This window comes from Lissotriton helveticus, chromosome 4_1, assembly GCF_964261635.1.
Source record: "Lissotriton helveticus chromosome 4_1, aLisHel1.1, whole genome shotgun sequence".
Classification (NCBI taxonomy): Eukaryota; Metazoa; Chordata; class Amphibia; order Caudata; family Salamandridae; genus Lissotriton; species Lissotriton helveticus.
In genome coordinates this window covers 708,070,642-708,087,430 of record NC_136063.1, presented here as the reverse complement: position 1 = coordinate 708,087,430, position 16,789 = coordinate 708,070,642, and the positions used below count along the sequence as shown (strand labels likewise).

The following is a 16,789-nucleotide window of genomic DNA, read 5'->3' as shown; positions in this document are numbered from 1 at the left end:
AGCACCTCAGGCCGTATGGACACCACAATTTGTGTGTTGTCAGCGAGGAAGTCAGCCAAAGGATTCAATTAGGAGCTCCAATGAGGACACATAAATGTTGAATAGTTTCGGACTCAATGAAGACCCTTACGGCGCCCCACAAGCTAGTGAGAAGGAATCGGCCTCATATTCGCCAAGGGCAACCGTTTGAGTTCTGTTGGAAAGAAAGGAATTGAGAAGTTTCCAGACGGTGCCCTGGGCACCGATCTCGTACAATAGGTCCATCAGCAAAGCTTGATGGACCGTATCAAAGGCTGCTGAACGATCCAGCATAATCAATGCAGCCTTTCCTCCCTGATCCAAAATAGTCCAAATTACCTCCGTGGATTTGAGGATCTCAATGCTGATCAATGATTATAGAATCAAATACACATTTTTGTCATTTAATTAATAAAGCTTTGTAACATGCACATGTTGGCACAGAATATTCCCTTTTATGGTGACAGATGTGAAACCCCTAGAAAGGACAAGTAGATTGCTACCACTCCTGAGGACTGGAGTGAAAAAGCACACAATGGAGAAAGGAGAACAGAACATCCTCTGTGCAAACCAAAGATCTCTTTGATTCCAGGAAAAGTTATTGATCAGCAGGTCTTGGCCTCATTATAAGGGAGATGGCGAGTCTGACAATGTTGGCATGGTAGGACTAGGGAATCATGAAACAGGGAAAGGCTTAGGCCTTTATGAGGCATATGTCAGTGGAGATAGCCAGGTGGGATCCGTGGTTACTCCCTCAACATGTGCTGTGGGTCAATCAAAATTGGAGCCAATCCTGTGTGTGGCAGACAAAGGGACATAACAAAGAACAGGGAAGAGGCGAGGGCACTTTGAAGAAGTTGGCACCTAACGCAGGAATTTCAAAGGACCAGGCACTAAATCACATCCATGTCTGGAAGTGGGAGCACAAGTTGTTCAACAGCACTCCTCTACATCCGGGTTCAACTGATGAAAAGTTCACCAAGATGTCTAATTGCTGGAACCAGGACTAGGGGCCAGAGTCTGCTAGTCTACCAGCTGGGTGAGGGGCCATCATCCAGGAAGTCTACACCTCTTGAGGCCTCTTGCTCTGAGCCTGGAGCACCAGCCTTCCGACTGCCTACCAAGACCAGTGGATCCTGTGAGTAGGAGGTGAGCTTCACAACACAGTAGATGAGGGGTAGGAGGAGATGCCCCACTTTGACCTCCTGATACACAACTTTACACACACATGGAAATGGGGCTATACGAAGTAGGTCGCTATTTGTAGAGGTAAGTTGACAAGACACACATGTTGAAAAAACAGTGGCATGCTTCATCATAGGGCTGCCAACACACCTCCTGGCAAGCCAACAACAGAGGTGGAGCAATAGGGAGGGGGAGACAAGGCAAACATGGAGAAAAACCATAGTTCTCCTTCATGTTTATCTTGTCTCCCCCTTCCTATTGCTCCACCTCTTTCGTTGGCTTGCGCGGAGGTGTGATAAGCACCACTATGATGAAGCATGCCACAGATTTCTGTGGGTGAGGGCCGTTTTTACAACATATGTGTCTTGTCAACTTACCTCTACAAATAGCGACATACTTTGTATAGCCCCATTTCTATGTGTGTGTAGAGCAGGAGGAGAGCACCTGGAGGGAGCGAGGCCCAGCAGTGCTAGGGGGATCCAGGTGCAGGAAGTGTGAGAAGGCTGCAAAATACGAGCTATCTGAAATCTCTTGCAGAACCTAGGGCCGTAAGCCTTATGACAGCTGAGATTGGCAATCCCCATGTGCCAGGGGAGCCATTGTGAAGCAGGGCCATTGCTCTTGTAAGAGCTGAGATCGGAGACTCCTGTTACTGGGAGGGGGCCAGCATGAAGATAAGGCCATTGCCTGTGTAACCAGGAAGTGGGCCTCCATGAGGATAAGACCGGCTCAAGTCTAAGTTGACAACAGCCGTATACCTGGAGCGGCACACCATGAAGTCTGGGCTGTCTCTTTGGATCGCCATGGCAAGGGTGCTGTGCAGAACACTTACCGGTTGCCGCAGGAGTCAAGAGAGAGAATGTCCGACACTGATGCGAGCCATGTGTAGACTGACGAGGCCTGATGTGTCATGAGAAAAGACTGCAAGAGGTCGCTGGCTGGCAGCATCAGGAGACTGGAACCTGTGAAGAAGCACCCCAGTCTTGCCAGCTGCCATGGGTTCGGGACTGTTCTAGGCCAGGAGTGTGGTCATGGAGGCCAAGATGGCAGTGGCAGTGTGAAACTGCTTCCGACCTCCGCCATCCGGCTTTATCCATGCCGCTTGGAATGCCCCGATGGGCCCCACTCTGCTCCCCACCTTCCACAGAGTCTGCAGCTACCCTGTTTGAGCTGGGACTGTAAGAGAGCCACAACGCCTAGCCACCGGGAGCTCCCGTGACATGACCTGGTCCTTGCTGTTATGGACGCGGTCTGTTGATGGTCCCTTCTCCCTCGGGGGCGATGGAGTGGCCTCTTCGACCAGGGAAGCGGCCTGACAGTAGGACCGGGCTGGCTGACATCTCCACTGGATACTCTTAACACACAAGTAGAGAGTGGAAGGTCAAAATACCATACATCCTCCTACGACACACATCAACCATAAAAAGGTAAGGTAGCTGTACAAAGAATGTGAATGACTGTGCTCCTAGATGGGAAACCAAGTCAGAGTCCTATTTGGATGTTACAGAATTCCTGTCCAGGTGCCAAGGGAAGTCAATCTTTATGGAAGAGGAAGCCTCGCACACACATATTTGTATCATCCTTCATCATCTGCAATCTCTCCCCATCCTGGTAGGACGGTGCCACCAGGGCAGGCTCGACCTCCTGTTGAACTCAGACCAGTAGGGAGTACTTGGATAAAAAACTCCTGGACAAATGTAGGATCCAGATCAGTGCATTAAAAATCCCTTGCAGTTCCCTGGTGTAACACCTTTATTAATTGGGGACTACAGGCATATCTAAAATCAGAGGCTAGACGGTATGTTTAGGACAATGGCTGAAACTGTCTCTCTGTTAGGCCAACATGTTTCTGCCCTACTATGTAGCCCTAATGGGTCTGGGGCAGGGATAATTAAATAGCTTACGGCAGTCATGTTGCTGAATTTGTTTTGTGCTAAAGAACAAACGAGAAATCCAGGAGAGTCCTACCTTATTGAGACGTAGCTCAATCAACCCAGAATTTTAGGGGATACTGGCTTCCTGGTCCAGGAGGGCAGAGGGCAACGATGTCCTTTATAGTTACACATACTCTACATCATGCCTTGCCACCTATTCGAGCCCACTCTCTAGTTGGTGGCAAGGCAGGATGTTCTTTATAGTCACACATACTCCAAAAGGTGGATTATCGCTGGTCTGCTGTCCTCTGTGGCAGCCCTAGAGGAGAGGGCTGAAGATGCTGAAAACCACTCTTGCCACAATAATTTAACAATGTGGGTTTCCCAAAGGAGTCTGAGGTGCCGGATGTTGCAAAATTCCTGGAGACTTGGTTTTGCTTATGGGTCCAGGAGGAGGCCGCTCTTTCGCCTTGGTTTCTGGTGGAGTGGTCCACCGATTCTTTACCCCACCTCCTCCTCCGGGGGTACCGGCACACACCTTGGTCACTAAAATACTGAATTTCCAAGATAGAGACGCTATCCTCAGAGAGGTCCGTGGGCAGCCTGACCTTCAATATCAATATACATGCACAATGCTCTTGCCCGATTATACCAAGACAATCAAACAACTTTGTCTCTCTTTTAGGTCACAAAAGGGGCTGGTGATGGACGGAGCATCTGAACCAATCAAACACTTACACCCAGTCAACAGATCTGGGTTTAATCCATCACAGTTCTTTAGCCCACTCTGCCACCCCAGTTCAGACATGGCCATATGCAAATCAGTCTGACCCTGTGCCTCATGGGAACAGTCCAGCCCGAACTGCCAAGCCATGCCTTCCCTGGACCGGACTCAAGCTTCCTAGGACCGGTTTCTGGCATTACAGCCGTCTTCAGCCAGGCTTGCTTGAATCCAGTGGCAAAGTGAGCATGTAGAGAAATGTAGAGTGGCACCATTGGTGCCCCCCAAGTGCAGAAGGAAAGTTCCCCTGCTGAAGGGGGGGCCACAATGGGCCCCCAAAGTCAAGCTCTGCCAGCCTTTGAATGGCCATTCAAAGCTGGCGGAGATGGAGCATCCTAATATGGCGGATGGTGCCTGCTAGGCACTCCAACCATTGTAGGTATACTTTCCAGATCCGACTGGCAATCGCTACAACTGCCTTTGTCGGACCTGTGGCAGACGGACTTCCAGTCCGCCAGCAGACTGCCCACCATCCTAATTTGGCGAACTGAGAATGGCCGCACGTTAGCAGTGAATCCGCCACCGGCAGGCTGGCAGTGGCGGATTTACTGCTATCGTAATGAGCCCCTTAGTAAGGCTAGATTTACTGCCATATTTTGATGCTGAGCCCTGGAAGGGTCAGTCCAATGCCATACTTTTCTATATGAAGGTACCATGGGACATAACCACATTTCCGAAAAAGGTAGGCTTCAATACAACTTTATGGAATAATTCACAGTTACTTTATATATGTGCAAAAATGAATCAGGGAAATACATGTGGAATTAAGTTAAGGCGTTATCTAAATTACATTGAGATTGCAAAATTATGTTTTTTAATGGAATCATTGTCTCCCTACTCCGTACATTGCTTGCATTTTATAAATTAAGGCAGTATTTCCAGTGTCGTGTTACAACTAGAAGTATCGAGGTCCATGTTTTAATATTAAAAAGCACAATAAATAATTAGGTTAAACAGAATTAGCAATTTAGTTCACTGTGCTATCTTAAATCAATTACCTGATGCAGTGTAATCCCAATCATAAAATGATAATATAAAAAATGTAACTAAAATCAGTAGAAATCCGGAAAATGTTAACAGATTGGGGGCAATCCAGGCAGGCACAAGCTGAAAAAGACAACAAAGGTGGACATTAGATATCTCAGTGACAAGTCAAACCCTGATCATTTTCATCAATAAAAACTGTAAAGAAACCACCGGAGTGAGACTGTCGCCATGTTTGCAAACCACATATATTTACATTTGATGCAGGGTTACAATGTGAGTTTTGATTTATGGCTTCCTGTGACGTGCATTGAACCAACAGTACTGCCTTTCATAAAACCACAAAGCAATTTCAAGCAATCAGTGGTAGTTAATATGATGTTAACTTATAAATGTCACATGATAACAGAGGATAACATAAATATCTGATAAAAAATCTTCCTTTATTTTGTATCTTTTGAAACTAACCTTCTCACTCACAGTGTGGAAATTGTACCAAGTGGATTGCAAATTGGGGAAAAACAACCATTGGCAAAGCTAATAGGTTTTACCCATGCACTATCTATTGGCTTTGACAACGTTCTCTAGGTGTTGCACAGCAGTGCTAGCTGCTGTGCAAGATTACTTAAAGTAAAGATTTAAAAAATAGGTATAAAGTGGCCAGCCTTGACCATGTCATAGCACTTTATTTCTTTAAAGCATGTTGCACAGTAGCCCGTGCTGCTGTGCAATATCACTAAAAAGCATGGGGGCAAGAAACATGAAGGAGGTGCGGAGAGGAGGGAGCAGCAACGTACAGCGGGAGGAGTGCGGGGACAAGCAACACAAGGGAGGGAGCAGAAATAGGCAGCGGGAGGAGGGCGAGTGGAGGAAGCATCAGTGGGGAGGTGTGGGAAAGGAGGGAGGAAGCAACAACAGACTGCAGGTAGAGGGCATGGGGAAGCAACACAAGGAAGGTGCGGGGAGAAAGGAGGAAACAGCAACAAAGGACAGTGGGAGGAGGGTGGGGGGGCAATCAACACAAAGGAGGGGGACGGGAGGGAGACAGCCTGTATGCATTCGTAGAGTGCATAATAAAAGGCAAAAAAAAGTGCACAGCTCATGGAAGGACACTGCAAACAGGAAGCTGTACTAGGGCTATGCCCCATTGTAGAGACAACACTGAAGCCCCAGGAGGAAGCAGGAGGCGCCAACCAGTAAGAAGCAAGGAAACCAGACGTGGAAACCAGCAAATAGTAGTCATGGTAAGTAATTGGCAAGCTATAAGCCCGTATTAAGCTTTTTTTTGTTAATATAAGTTTTTGACAAAAGCGCATGCTCTGTCTCAGGTAAAACCCCATAACCCTGCCAGTGGTCCTCCGAGTTCACACAAAGAGCTATGCAAGCATAGGATGTACAAATAAGACGCCACCAAGAATTCCAGATTAATCACACAACAACCGATCTGTGATTTTATCTCAGTTTTTCCGCTGTGACTGAGGTACAAATCAATCACTACCCACAAGTTTAGGTTGTAAATATTTTTTATTAGGTTGGGTGGAGGCGGGGAGCCTATTTAGCAGGAGGGGCGCTGGCTAACTCCGCTCTGCTGCGGAGTTGGACTTTTACCCTTTAGTCCGTGTTCCCAGCGGAGGGCAGAGTAGGCAAATCCCTCCAAACTTCCCTGGCTGAGCGGAGTTCTCTGCCCACCCTTAGTAATGAGGAAAATTATTTGTCCTGGCCAATTTTTAGGAAGGACAAATTGCGGGAAATCCAGGCTACGGGTCTTTGTAGATCAAAGTTTTGACACATTGACTTTCGTTTTCATTTTGATTGGTTATCTCTGATTGTGTTTTTGAAAATGTGTCTTCAAAAAGATAACTTAGTAATGTGTCAAGGTTGTTATGTTCTATTACTCATCTGTTTCTGTTAATCTGTTTTAGGTGTCATCAGCATGTCATCTTCCTTGTGACATTTGCATTTATATGGTGATGTTTCAAAGTAAAAAGGGCCTCATTTAAAAAAAAACAATGACGCAGCGACGCAAGCCATTTTGCTGCGCCGAGCTGCGTCATTTTAAAAGCACAGGGATAAGTCGTATTAAAAACGATACAACTCAATACATTCAAACAGACAAGCCAAACAAGATGTTATTGATACATTTAGCTTTCTATGTAAAATAAATTGTACTGAACACATTAGCAACAGCTAACTTAAAAACAAACAGGATATTTAGGTTTTGTGACACATTGCAAAGTGCATTCATCAAAGAAGAGGGATGAGGAATTCTTGTCCCGTTCAGTTCCCCAGGGATAGTATTTTGATTAATCAATGAGAAAAGGACACTTGTATCTACACGAACCATTGGTTCGATTTGACAACCCTCATAGACGCTGAAGATATTAACGATGCGGTATATTTGTTTTTCCGCCCCTCATCTAGCGTCATGGCATAGTCATTGGGTGGTGAAAGGTAAAGTATGCCTGCCTCACCCGAGGCACCTCTGGAAAGTGTAGAACTGTCCAGAGATCAGAAGTGGTACCCCCAAATGGAGAGGAACACAAGGTCAAACTATGAGGGAAAAAATAAAAAACAGTTTGCACACCAAAGGTAAATGTATTCAAAAAGGTGAGAACTGTTGGCTAAGACAGGTTGGGTATATTCGGTAATCGTGTAACTAGATTATCATATACGGTTTGTTGATAAAAGTCGACATGTTTCTGCTCCTTATGGCCCAGCCGGGTCTGTGGAGCTTTCGTCAGGACAAATACAAAGGGGGAGTTTACTTACACAACTTGTGCAGTATTCATGTGCTAAGGCAATCACAGATTCATTTTCCTGTATATTGGAAACACAAAACACAACATCATATTGTTCATATATGTAAAATAGGCATACTGGACTGGCCAATTGTGTCACAGTCTATGACACACTATTCTTATTAGAAGGTGCCAATTTACCAAAGGTGCATAGTAATAAATGCACACAAACTATATGTGGGCGGTGAAGAAGATGGAAAAAGTGAGGGAAAACAAGGTTGTGGTCTCAATCGGAAAGCGAACAATCAAGTTACTGTGTATCATTTCTTAGTTGTGACGCTAGGAAGCTAGTGGTAACCTATGTCCGTCTGGCAGACACCATTACCTTGCTAACACAGGCATCAATTATAAAAAACACTTGTTGTGTGGTAAACATTTGTATACAGTAAACCTTTTGTCATTCACCGGTAGTCTCTAATATATACACGATTTCTCGGTGTTCTCAAATGTGTAGTCTACATTCATCTTAGAACCACACAACAAGTGTTTTTTTGAGACCACAACCTTGTTTTCCCTCACTTTTTCCATCTTCTTCACCGCCCACATATAGTTTGTGTGCATTTATTACTATGCACCTTTGGTAAATTGGCACCTTCTAATAAGAATAGTGTGTCATAGACTGTGACACAATTGGCCAGTCCAGAATGCCTATTTTACATATATGAACAATATGATGTTGTGTTTTGTGTTTCCAATATACAGGAAAATGAATCTGTGATTGCCTTAGCACATGAATACTGCACAAGTTGTGTAAGTAAACTCCCCCTTTGTATTTGTCCTGACGAAAGCTCCACAGACCCGGCTGGGCCATAAGGAGCAGAAACATGTCGACTTTTATCAACAAACCGTATATGATAATCTAGTTACATGATTACCGAATATACCCAACTTGTCTTAGCTAACAGTTCTCACCTTTTTGAATAAATTTACCTTTGGTGTGCAAACTGGTTTTTATTTTTTCCCTCATAGTTTGACCTTGTGTTCCTCTCCATTTGGGGGTACCACTTCTGATCTCTGGACACTTCTACACTTTCCAGAGGTGCCTCGGGTGAGGCAGGCATACTTTACCTTTGACCACCCAATGACTATGCCATGACGCTACATTGCAAAGTGCAACTTATCAGTCTCCACTCCCCCAAGGATTCCTGTTAATCCTTCAGGATGTAGGATCTGCATGACCGTCTCCTCCCAAGGAATATAGTTAAAAGGGGGTCTGGGAGAACCACCACCAATGTTCTGTGTCTCCAGGGAATACACTCTGCCCCCCATGTTGTTCCGCCTCATAATTTCCTCCTGTGTGTGTAGGTTGTTTGCTACAGCATTCACTCCGTCAACTATTCTGGCCCACATTTCCCTTTTCTGATATAGGGGTGTATTTTAGACCTGGGCTGCAAACAATTGTGGTGCTACTCTCATTATTTCATCCACGATGACTGACAATTCTCCCTCAATAAAAAGTGATTTTTTTGTGCTCCGGCATTATGAAATGATAAACATAACTGATTGTAATTATCCACCAAAAAATAATTTACAAAAGAGAGAGAATGAACAAGTAACAGGAAAAGCAAAAAGAAAACCTGACTTGACTGAGAAATTGCCATGGAACAATGATTTGCTATTGTGGAGTGGCAAAGGATCATGGTCTGGTATGGAGTGTGCTTTATAGTGTGGTATGCAGATGCAAATAATTACCCAATACACATCAGATGTGCAATGCTTGCATCCAGCCTACAGCCACAGGAATAGTCCCATGTTAACAGCTTCAAGAGACTGAATTACTACCTTGTCACCCCAACGCCAGAACACTGCAAGCACAACTGTGAAATCTTAGTCGCCTCGGCGCAATCCCGCCGCCCTGATAGCGACAGAGTACTATTCGCGAGCTGAGAAGTATGTCATGTCGGCCAGTATACTTCTAAATAGGGCAGGCGGACCGCCGTCAGTCTGACGGAGTACTTGGAAGCTCCGCTGTGGCGGGACAACAGTAAAACCATCAAAATCTAAATGAGGCCCTAACATATTATACTTGTATGTAAAAATTAACAAACACATTTTAATATTAATTACAACGATATTAAAGGCTACCATGTTTTATTACACTATAGTTTTAATATTGAAGTCATTTACAAAAATGAAAGATGAATATAATTTCCTTTGATATTATGTCATAGGCTATTTTGTAGCCATGATATGTCTTTTAAAAAATCTTTGTATTAAAAAGTGTTCAATCAACAGTACAATACTGCAATAGCAATTCATAATCTCACAGATCATTTAGCTAAAGAGAACACAGTTCAATTCCTGCATCAGTAAATGGATAACATCATCTGACATAGTTTAACAAGCAAGGAACACGACCCTTACAACTCAGATGACCCATTAACAGCATACACATATTAATCATCACACCCTTGCAGTTTATAGACCTCTGTACCCCTATCAACACCACCAAATCTTTTCCCACTTGCGCGGGCAACCTCTACTGAGGTACACTATGTGCTCCGCTCTCCAACACCATCGAGGTCTGCCTCCCAGTCAGTAGTCATGATATTTTGACCACAATTGTATGGTCACACAATATTTTGGAATTATTCTGATAATAAACCTTTGCTGGATACAGACGAGGGTTGATGGAAATGGACAAAGCTATTTGTGGGATTCAGTAATGGAAAAGGAGTGGATGCCGTTGCACAGGCAGGACCATAAGAAGCCCTCGTAAACATGCTAAAGCTAGCACCGCTTATTTCCCCATCTCGATCTAGCTCTCTCTTTCTCTTTCAATACATCCATTCTCTCCCCGTCCTCTGTTCTCCCTCCCTGATCTCTCTCTCCCCACCCCTTTTTCTTTCTCCTAAAACACCCACTTTCAACTGGCCATAGGCTTTCAAAACCCGCCTCGAGGTGCTCTGGCCCCTTTGGAGGAAAGCCCAAAGAAATAAAAGGCCTGTCCAACACTGGGTTACTTCATTAAACTTTGAAACATTTATTAAAAATGTTAAATGAGTTCAAATTAATTAAGCAAATACCTTGATTACACTTGGTAAAATATTAAGTAAATAGTAACATGCTAGTGTTTATGGGTTTTTACATTTTGTTTAAAAGTAATATTATGAGAAATACATGAATACATTTTAATTATTTACATATGTAATAAAGATATAATGCAATAAGTTATTGTGCTGTGACATTTTATTTTATTAGTTCTAGGTTATTAATAATTATTGCATGTGCATTTACAATTGGATTTTTATCTTAAAGTAATGTATTCAATTTTTTAATAAATAATACTCGTTTTGCCCACACTTTGGAGATGTCTTTCCCAGGGGCGCAGAGCTCAAACTACATGTGATACATTGCTAATAGTAACTTTACAACCATAAATATGTTCTTAGATGCCTTCACACCCTAGCTTCAGTGAGTAAAGACATGTAAGTCTAAACTCTGAAATTGTGAATAACACCAAAGTGTGGATTTACACCAAAGAGCAAAACTAAATTTACAAGTGAGTAAATCTACATATGCAAATTTCCCTCTGTGAATATGGGAATTTAAGCCAGCGCTTTAGACAGTAGGAACTGTGCCTGTCTGTGGATGGAATGTGGATTGCCCATGACACATCCTAAGTTAATGTTTCTCCCCTGTCACTCCAAGGTGGGTACTGAAGAAAAACGGCATTCATGCAGAAGCTTGGAATGATGGAAAAAAATAAGTGGGGGACTACTGGAACACCCTCATCAAACAGATGCTCCGATCGAAATGCAGAGATCTGAGACAACCTGGGTAAACTTCAAAAGTAAGAGAAACATAGAAGCTAAATGTGCTCAGATAAAACACTGCAAGTGATGAGACCTGTCCTTGACTGTAAGACAAACAATGCATTTATTGCTCTAGAATCAATATTCAGTCAATTATTATCAGCATTGTTATCTCAGTGCATCCTGAGTATGTGAAAAAACGTGCCCAAACTGGGCCTTTTTGCCCTTTTAAAGGTGTAGAAGTTCCATTCTTACCTTTACTACTTTATTCCAGACATGTTGCATGATATACACTGATAAAGGGTTTGTATCCACTGCACTGTACTAAAAAGAGACAAAATATGTCAAGTAAACGAAAACAAAACAATGTAACTTATTTTTCTTTCTTCTTGGCATTATTGCATACAAATTAGGTACAACCATCACATATAAATATTTTGGAGGAGGTAATGCTTCTATTTTAAAAGTTGCTATCCAATTCAGTGTGTTACTGTACAACAAAGAATGATAAACAAGCTCTTTGAAAGGTGTCTGTCTCTTGCCAAAGCTTGCTGTAAATTCTAAACGTCATTGACCAAAATGAAAACTATGGTTATTGTCAATGCTACACAGCTTCGGCCCAAAAATAGGAAAATAACCTGCGTCAGTATGATTACGCACGTGCGCGAATGCTTCACCATGCATGTTCATGTTTACCTCATAACGCTACGGCTGCCTTTTTCATTTACTTGTAATATACCGTTCCAAGATGGCAGACACATTTCTTGGAACAGTACATTTTTTAAAAGTGAACAAAAGCGCATAATAGAGAAAGGAGTGATCCGATAGAAATTGCAGCTGCCGGACCATTTGAAAAACAAAGATTAAGCCCAAAAATAAAAAAAAGAAGAGGTAGGGTGGTGAAACGTAGGAGTGTGGGTGAGGAATTCAACGCCATTCTCATTCTTTCTTTTTGCTTGATCATTGTTGAATGAGTGTGGTGACAATATGCGCTGGGATGCCCTATGGGTAGCCATGCGCTATATAAGTGCGTATTCATTCATTCATTCATTGCATTCATTAGAAGGATGCACTAACACATAACCCATGCAGACACACTGCACATTCCCCAGGCACATCACAGTGTTCTTTGGTGTACTTTGTTTGTTTCACTGTAGAACACCACCAGGCGTACAGAGACATAGGAGATATGCAGGAGATGGTCGATTTTCTAGTGCATGCCGGTCACTCCTGGGTTACTAGAGGCAGTCAGTGTAAAAGAACTTTACTTTGCTTGGCAACTGTTAGCAAAAAACTACCAGGTGGAATGAGGTGGGGCAGTGGGAGCAGCAGCCCTGACAAGCAGCAAGGAGCAGCAGGAAGAAAGCTGACACCCAATAAATGTTGACTCAGCCCCCCACAAAGCCATCCTGAACTGTGTCCTGCTAGCTAGACAAAATGCTCATATTACAGAGACAGAGCAGGGCCTGGTATCCTGCACACTGGAGGAAATAGGTTTTTTCGTTCCATAGGCAAAACCACTTGGCCCCCCAGTATGACTCTACTCAAGACCTTGATTGCTCTTGGAATATTAGACAAAGCATCTCTGTCTATCTTTTCACAAATGACAATGCGATGTGATTGGATGCTACTCTCAAGGCAGCCAAAAGGGGGTACTTCACAGGGGAAGTTGCACTTAAGAAAAAGATGAGCAAGCCCTGCTGATAGAGCAGAGAGGGAGCCTCCAAGCAGTGAAAGCAACACATAAAAGCACCCAGTCATAAAACCTACAACGCAAAGTGATTGCTGTAGGATGGCACATAACTACGCTAGAAATAGATAGGAGATCTATCTACCTTTATGACAAACTAGACCAACAAATCTATGTCTGGGCAACACACCAGGAAAACTCTTGGCAAACCCATTACACTCTAAGTAAGACAAGTAGTTACATCATGGTAGTAAAAGACTCAAAAGGAGCCACTCAAAGTAGGGAGGCAGAAAAGGCATAATGGTTTCAGAATTTCTACAAGAACTCGTATCAAAGGACACTATAGGGGTGGGGACCAGGCAGTACTACCTAGCTTAGGTGAGGTTGCGCGATCTGTTAGAAATGGAGAAGGCTAATCTTGAGGAACCAATCACAGAAGAGGTGATACAAGTGCCAGGCCTGGACAGCTTCACTGCTCCATGTTATAATTCATTTGTGGTCCAGTTACTGCCATCACTGCTGAGGATCTTGTGGGGAATAGTCCAGGAGGGAACGGTCACTCCCTTGAGGTTGGAAACGACAATTTCCCAGATACTCGAATCAAGGAAGCCAGGCAATGATGGTGCCTCCTACAGACCAATCTCACTTCTCAATGTAGATGCCAAAATAGTAACAAACATTATCACATCCTGACTGCAAGATGGCATGCCATCATTAATCCATCCCGATCAGCTGGGGTTCATTGCCAACTGACACCAGGGTGGCAATATAAAGGAAACATTACATCGGTATACAACCTTTACAACGAAACTTTTACAACGAACTACCATTACAACGCAACTTTTACAACGCAAACTATTACAACGCATTGCGCTGGGGGGCGCTCTAGGATAGGGAATAGGTTAATTTACTATCCAATAACCTTCCCTAGTGTCCACGGGGACTGGAGTTGGAATAGTAAATTAAACTATTCACTATCCAACACCCAAAAGCGCTATCCGTTGTAATGGTATGCGATGTAAAAACCGCGTTGTAAAGGTATGCGTGGTAAAAGTATGCGTTGTAACGTCATACATCCCATTACACCTAATCAACATAGGGCGCAAGGGGAATCACTGCAGTCCTTAGATGGCAAGAAGGCACTCAACAGAGTGGAGTGGAACTTCAAGACAGGTGTGTTGTCAGAGTTAGGGTTGGATAAACCTTTCTTTGGGCGCTACTGGGATACAAGGCCCCAAGAGCATAGATAAGGACTAATAACACCCTGTCAAAGTGAGCCCAACTAGAGAGGGGAGACAGGGTTGCCCGTTGAACCCCTTTCTTTTTGCCCTCATGCTGGAGCCACTTGCGCAGAGATACAGTACAAACAGCTACAGAAAATGTATCAGGCTATGGGGAGATGATTTTAGGCTCCCCATGTTAATGGATACTATTGTCTAAGACAGACCCAGCGGCTTCTCTACCTGCAACCTTAAGTCAGAAAGCCTTAACCTTTCGCTTATGCACCTGTTCACCCAACCCTACATGAATTTCTAAAGCGTGAAGTCCAGGCTTGTGGTAGGGTGGCGGAAAGCTGGCAATGTGAAAACAGTGTGCCACGAACTTCAATAAGAGTCAAAATTGTTAAAAAGGCTATCATGTGAGAAAACCTGAGACTGAAGGGGCAAGTAGCCTTAGTGACTGGGAAGAACCATCACCTTTACAGCCACGGCCCATCACAAGTCAATTGTAATGGGTGTTTAAGTCCCAGCCCACTTTACTACAAAGACACTGTATTCTATTTTGTTCACGTTTTACAGTTTTAATGACAGCTACTTTGTTTTTCCAAGACCTTTGATTTGTCTTCACTTTCATGGCATCTACACATTAAACGTTTCTCTTTTTATGTAAATTGGTCAGTAAATTTTGAGTTACTTAATTGTATTAACTGTATTTCTGTGTTTGATGTTATAATGAATGTCTGACAAAATATCGAGATTCACAATATCGACGTACAAAAATATCGGAGCAAAAATATCGAAATCAAAAATATCGGGTTCCTATACTTAACTAGATATATACACAAATATCGATTTTTTAATATCGATATACAAAAACATCGTTTACTTTTATATCGACTACATTAACATCGGAAAACAAAAATATCGCTATCTGCAAAATATAATGACAATAACTATAATATCGACATCAAAAATATCGTGCACTTCAATATCGGATTATCAGCTATATCGACTTTTTATATGCATCTGTTTGCATAATTAATTAACGTTTTATATGTTTTCACATCTAAATAAACACACAATACTTAAATTAATACTATAGACACACTATTAATTTGTCAAAAATATCCTATTGGTATAATTATATCACCTACACATATAAAAATATTCTATACTACTTTGTATAATTTTATAATTTGTTTTTGTTTTTCACTTCTATTACAAAGTAATCACAACTGAAATTCAAATATACTAACTAACCAATCACAAACCTAATTTTTTAAATGAACCAATAGCAAAGTAATTACTACTGACACTCCCCTATATAAACAATTAAAATCTAAGCACAAACTACTTGCCAAAAGTCACTGAAGGAGATTCATCTCTATCCGAATTGATGCACAACAACTAGAAGAACCAGACTATCAACCTACTATCACATCTTCTAAGTAAGTAAATAAAATAGAAAGTGCATTATTTGCTAATACTACTTACTTACCTGCTAAATACCCAGTGCCCTTTTGCTATTCATACTACTTAACATGCTAAATAATTATATGAAACTATTTTTTTTAGATACAACGAGTACTGAATATTCTACTCAAAATAACTGTGAACAAACCCTAGGAATACAGATTCTAATAACTATGTAAGTAATTTCACATTGATTCATTATGTGCACATAAATCTAAACACACAGAAATAATGACTTTTGCCCCACATATGTCTTTTTTTCTGTAGATTCTACTACTGAAAACTGCACTACTAATGAACTAAGGACATCAGTACTATTTCTCCAATACATTTTACTACGTAAGTATTATGCAACTGAAATAAATGTGGAAAAACAATACAAACATTTAGAACTGTTCTAATTATGTTCTATTATATATTGTTTATTTACAGAGCAAACACAACGAATAGATATACAGACATAATACAGAACTCCACATTCTGAATAATACAGATAATAATCACAAAGTAAGTATATTAAAGAACATAATTACCAGATAATGTATTAAAAAACATACCAACATGGTGATTATTCTAATACATATGTTCCTTTTTTATTTAAGATAACACTACAAACTACTCTCCAGAAGCTGAAGAAACAACTATACTGGCAAAGACCAACCTAAAAAAATATGTAAGTATCTTCACAATGTGAATCATGAAGATACACTTTTGTAGTAGAAATGAGCTCTAACATTGCAAATGTACCGAAACATTAATTAATAATATACTACTTTCATGTTTTTCATAACAGCTACAACAACATCACAAACAATTATCCCCAACTAAAGAAGCAAGCAGCTCCTAATTTTGCTGTAAATTCAAAAACACGTAAGTATAAACATTCCTACTTATCACTAACATAGATTATTTATCACATTTAATTTGACATTAACTATTATATATACATTTTATAGATATACAAAGTACAAAATGACTGAAGGAACCGAATTTGTGACCAGCCAGAAAGGA

General features: G+C 41.9%; 1 protein-coding gene across 1 annotated transcript in view; it reads right to left on the bottom strand.

Moving 5' to 3' along the window:
• LOC144828052 (ethanolaminephosphotransferase 1-like) overlaps positions 1–16,789 on the bottom strand; it is a 581,090-nt gene that overhangs the window by 446,976 nt on the left and 117,325 nt on the right. The window contains exons 2-3 of the mRNA XM_078686188.1: positions 11,651–11,719; positions 4,857–4,965 (exon numbers count right to left, since the gene is read on the bottom strand). Of these exons, the coding sequence (XP_078542314.1) occupies positions 4,857–4,965; positions 11,651–11,719 (178 nt within the window). The remainder of the gene's footprint in view (positions 1–4,856; positions 4,966–11,650; positions 11,720–16,789) is intronic.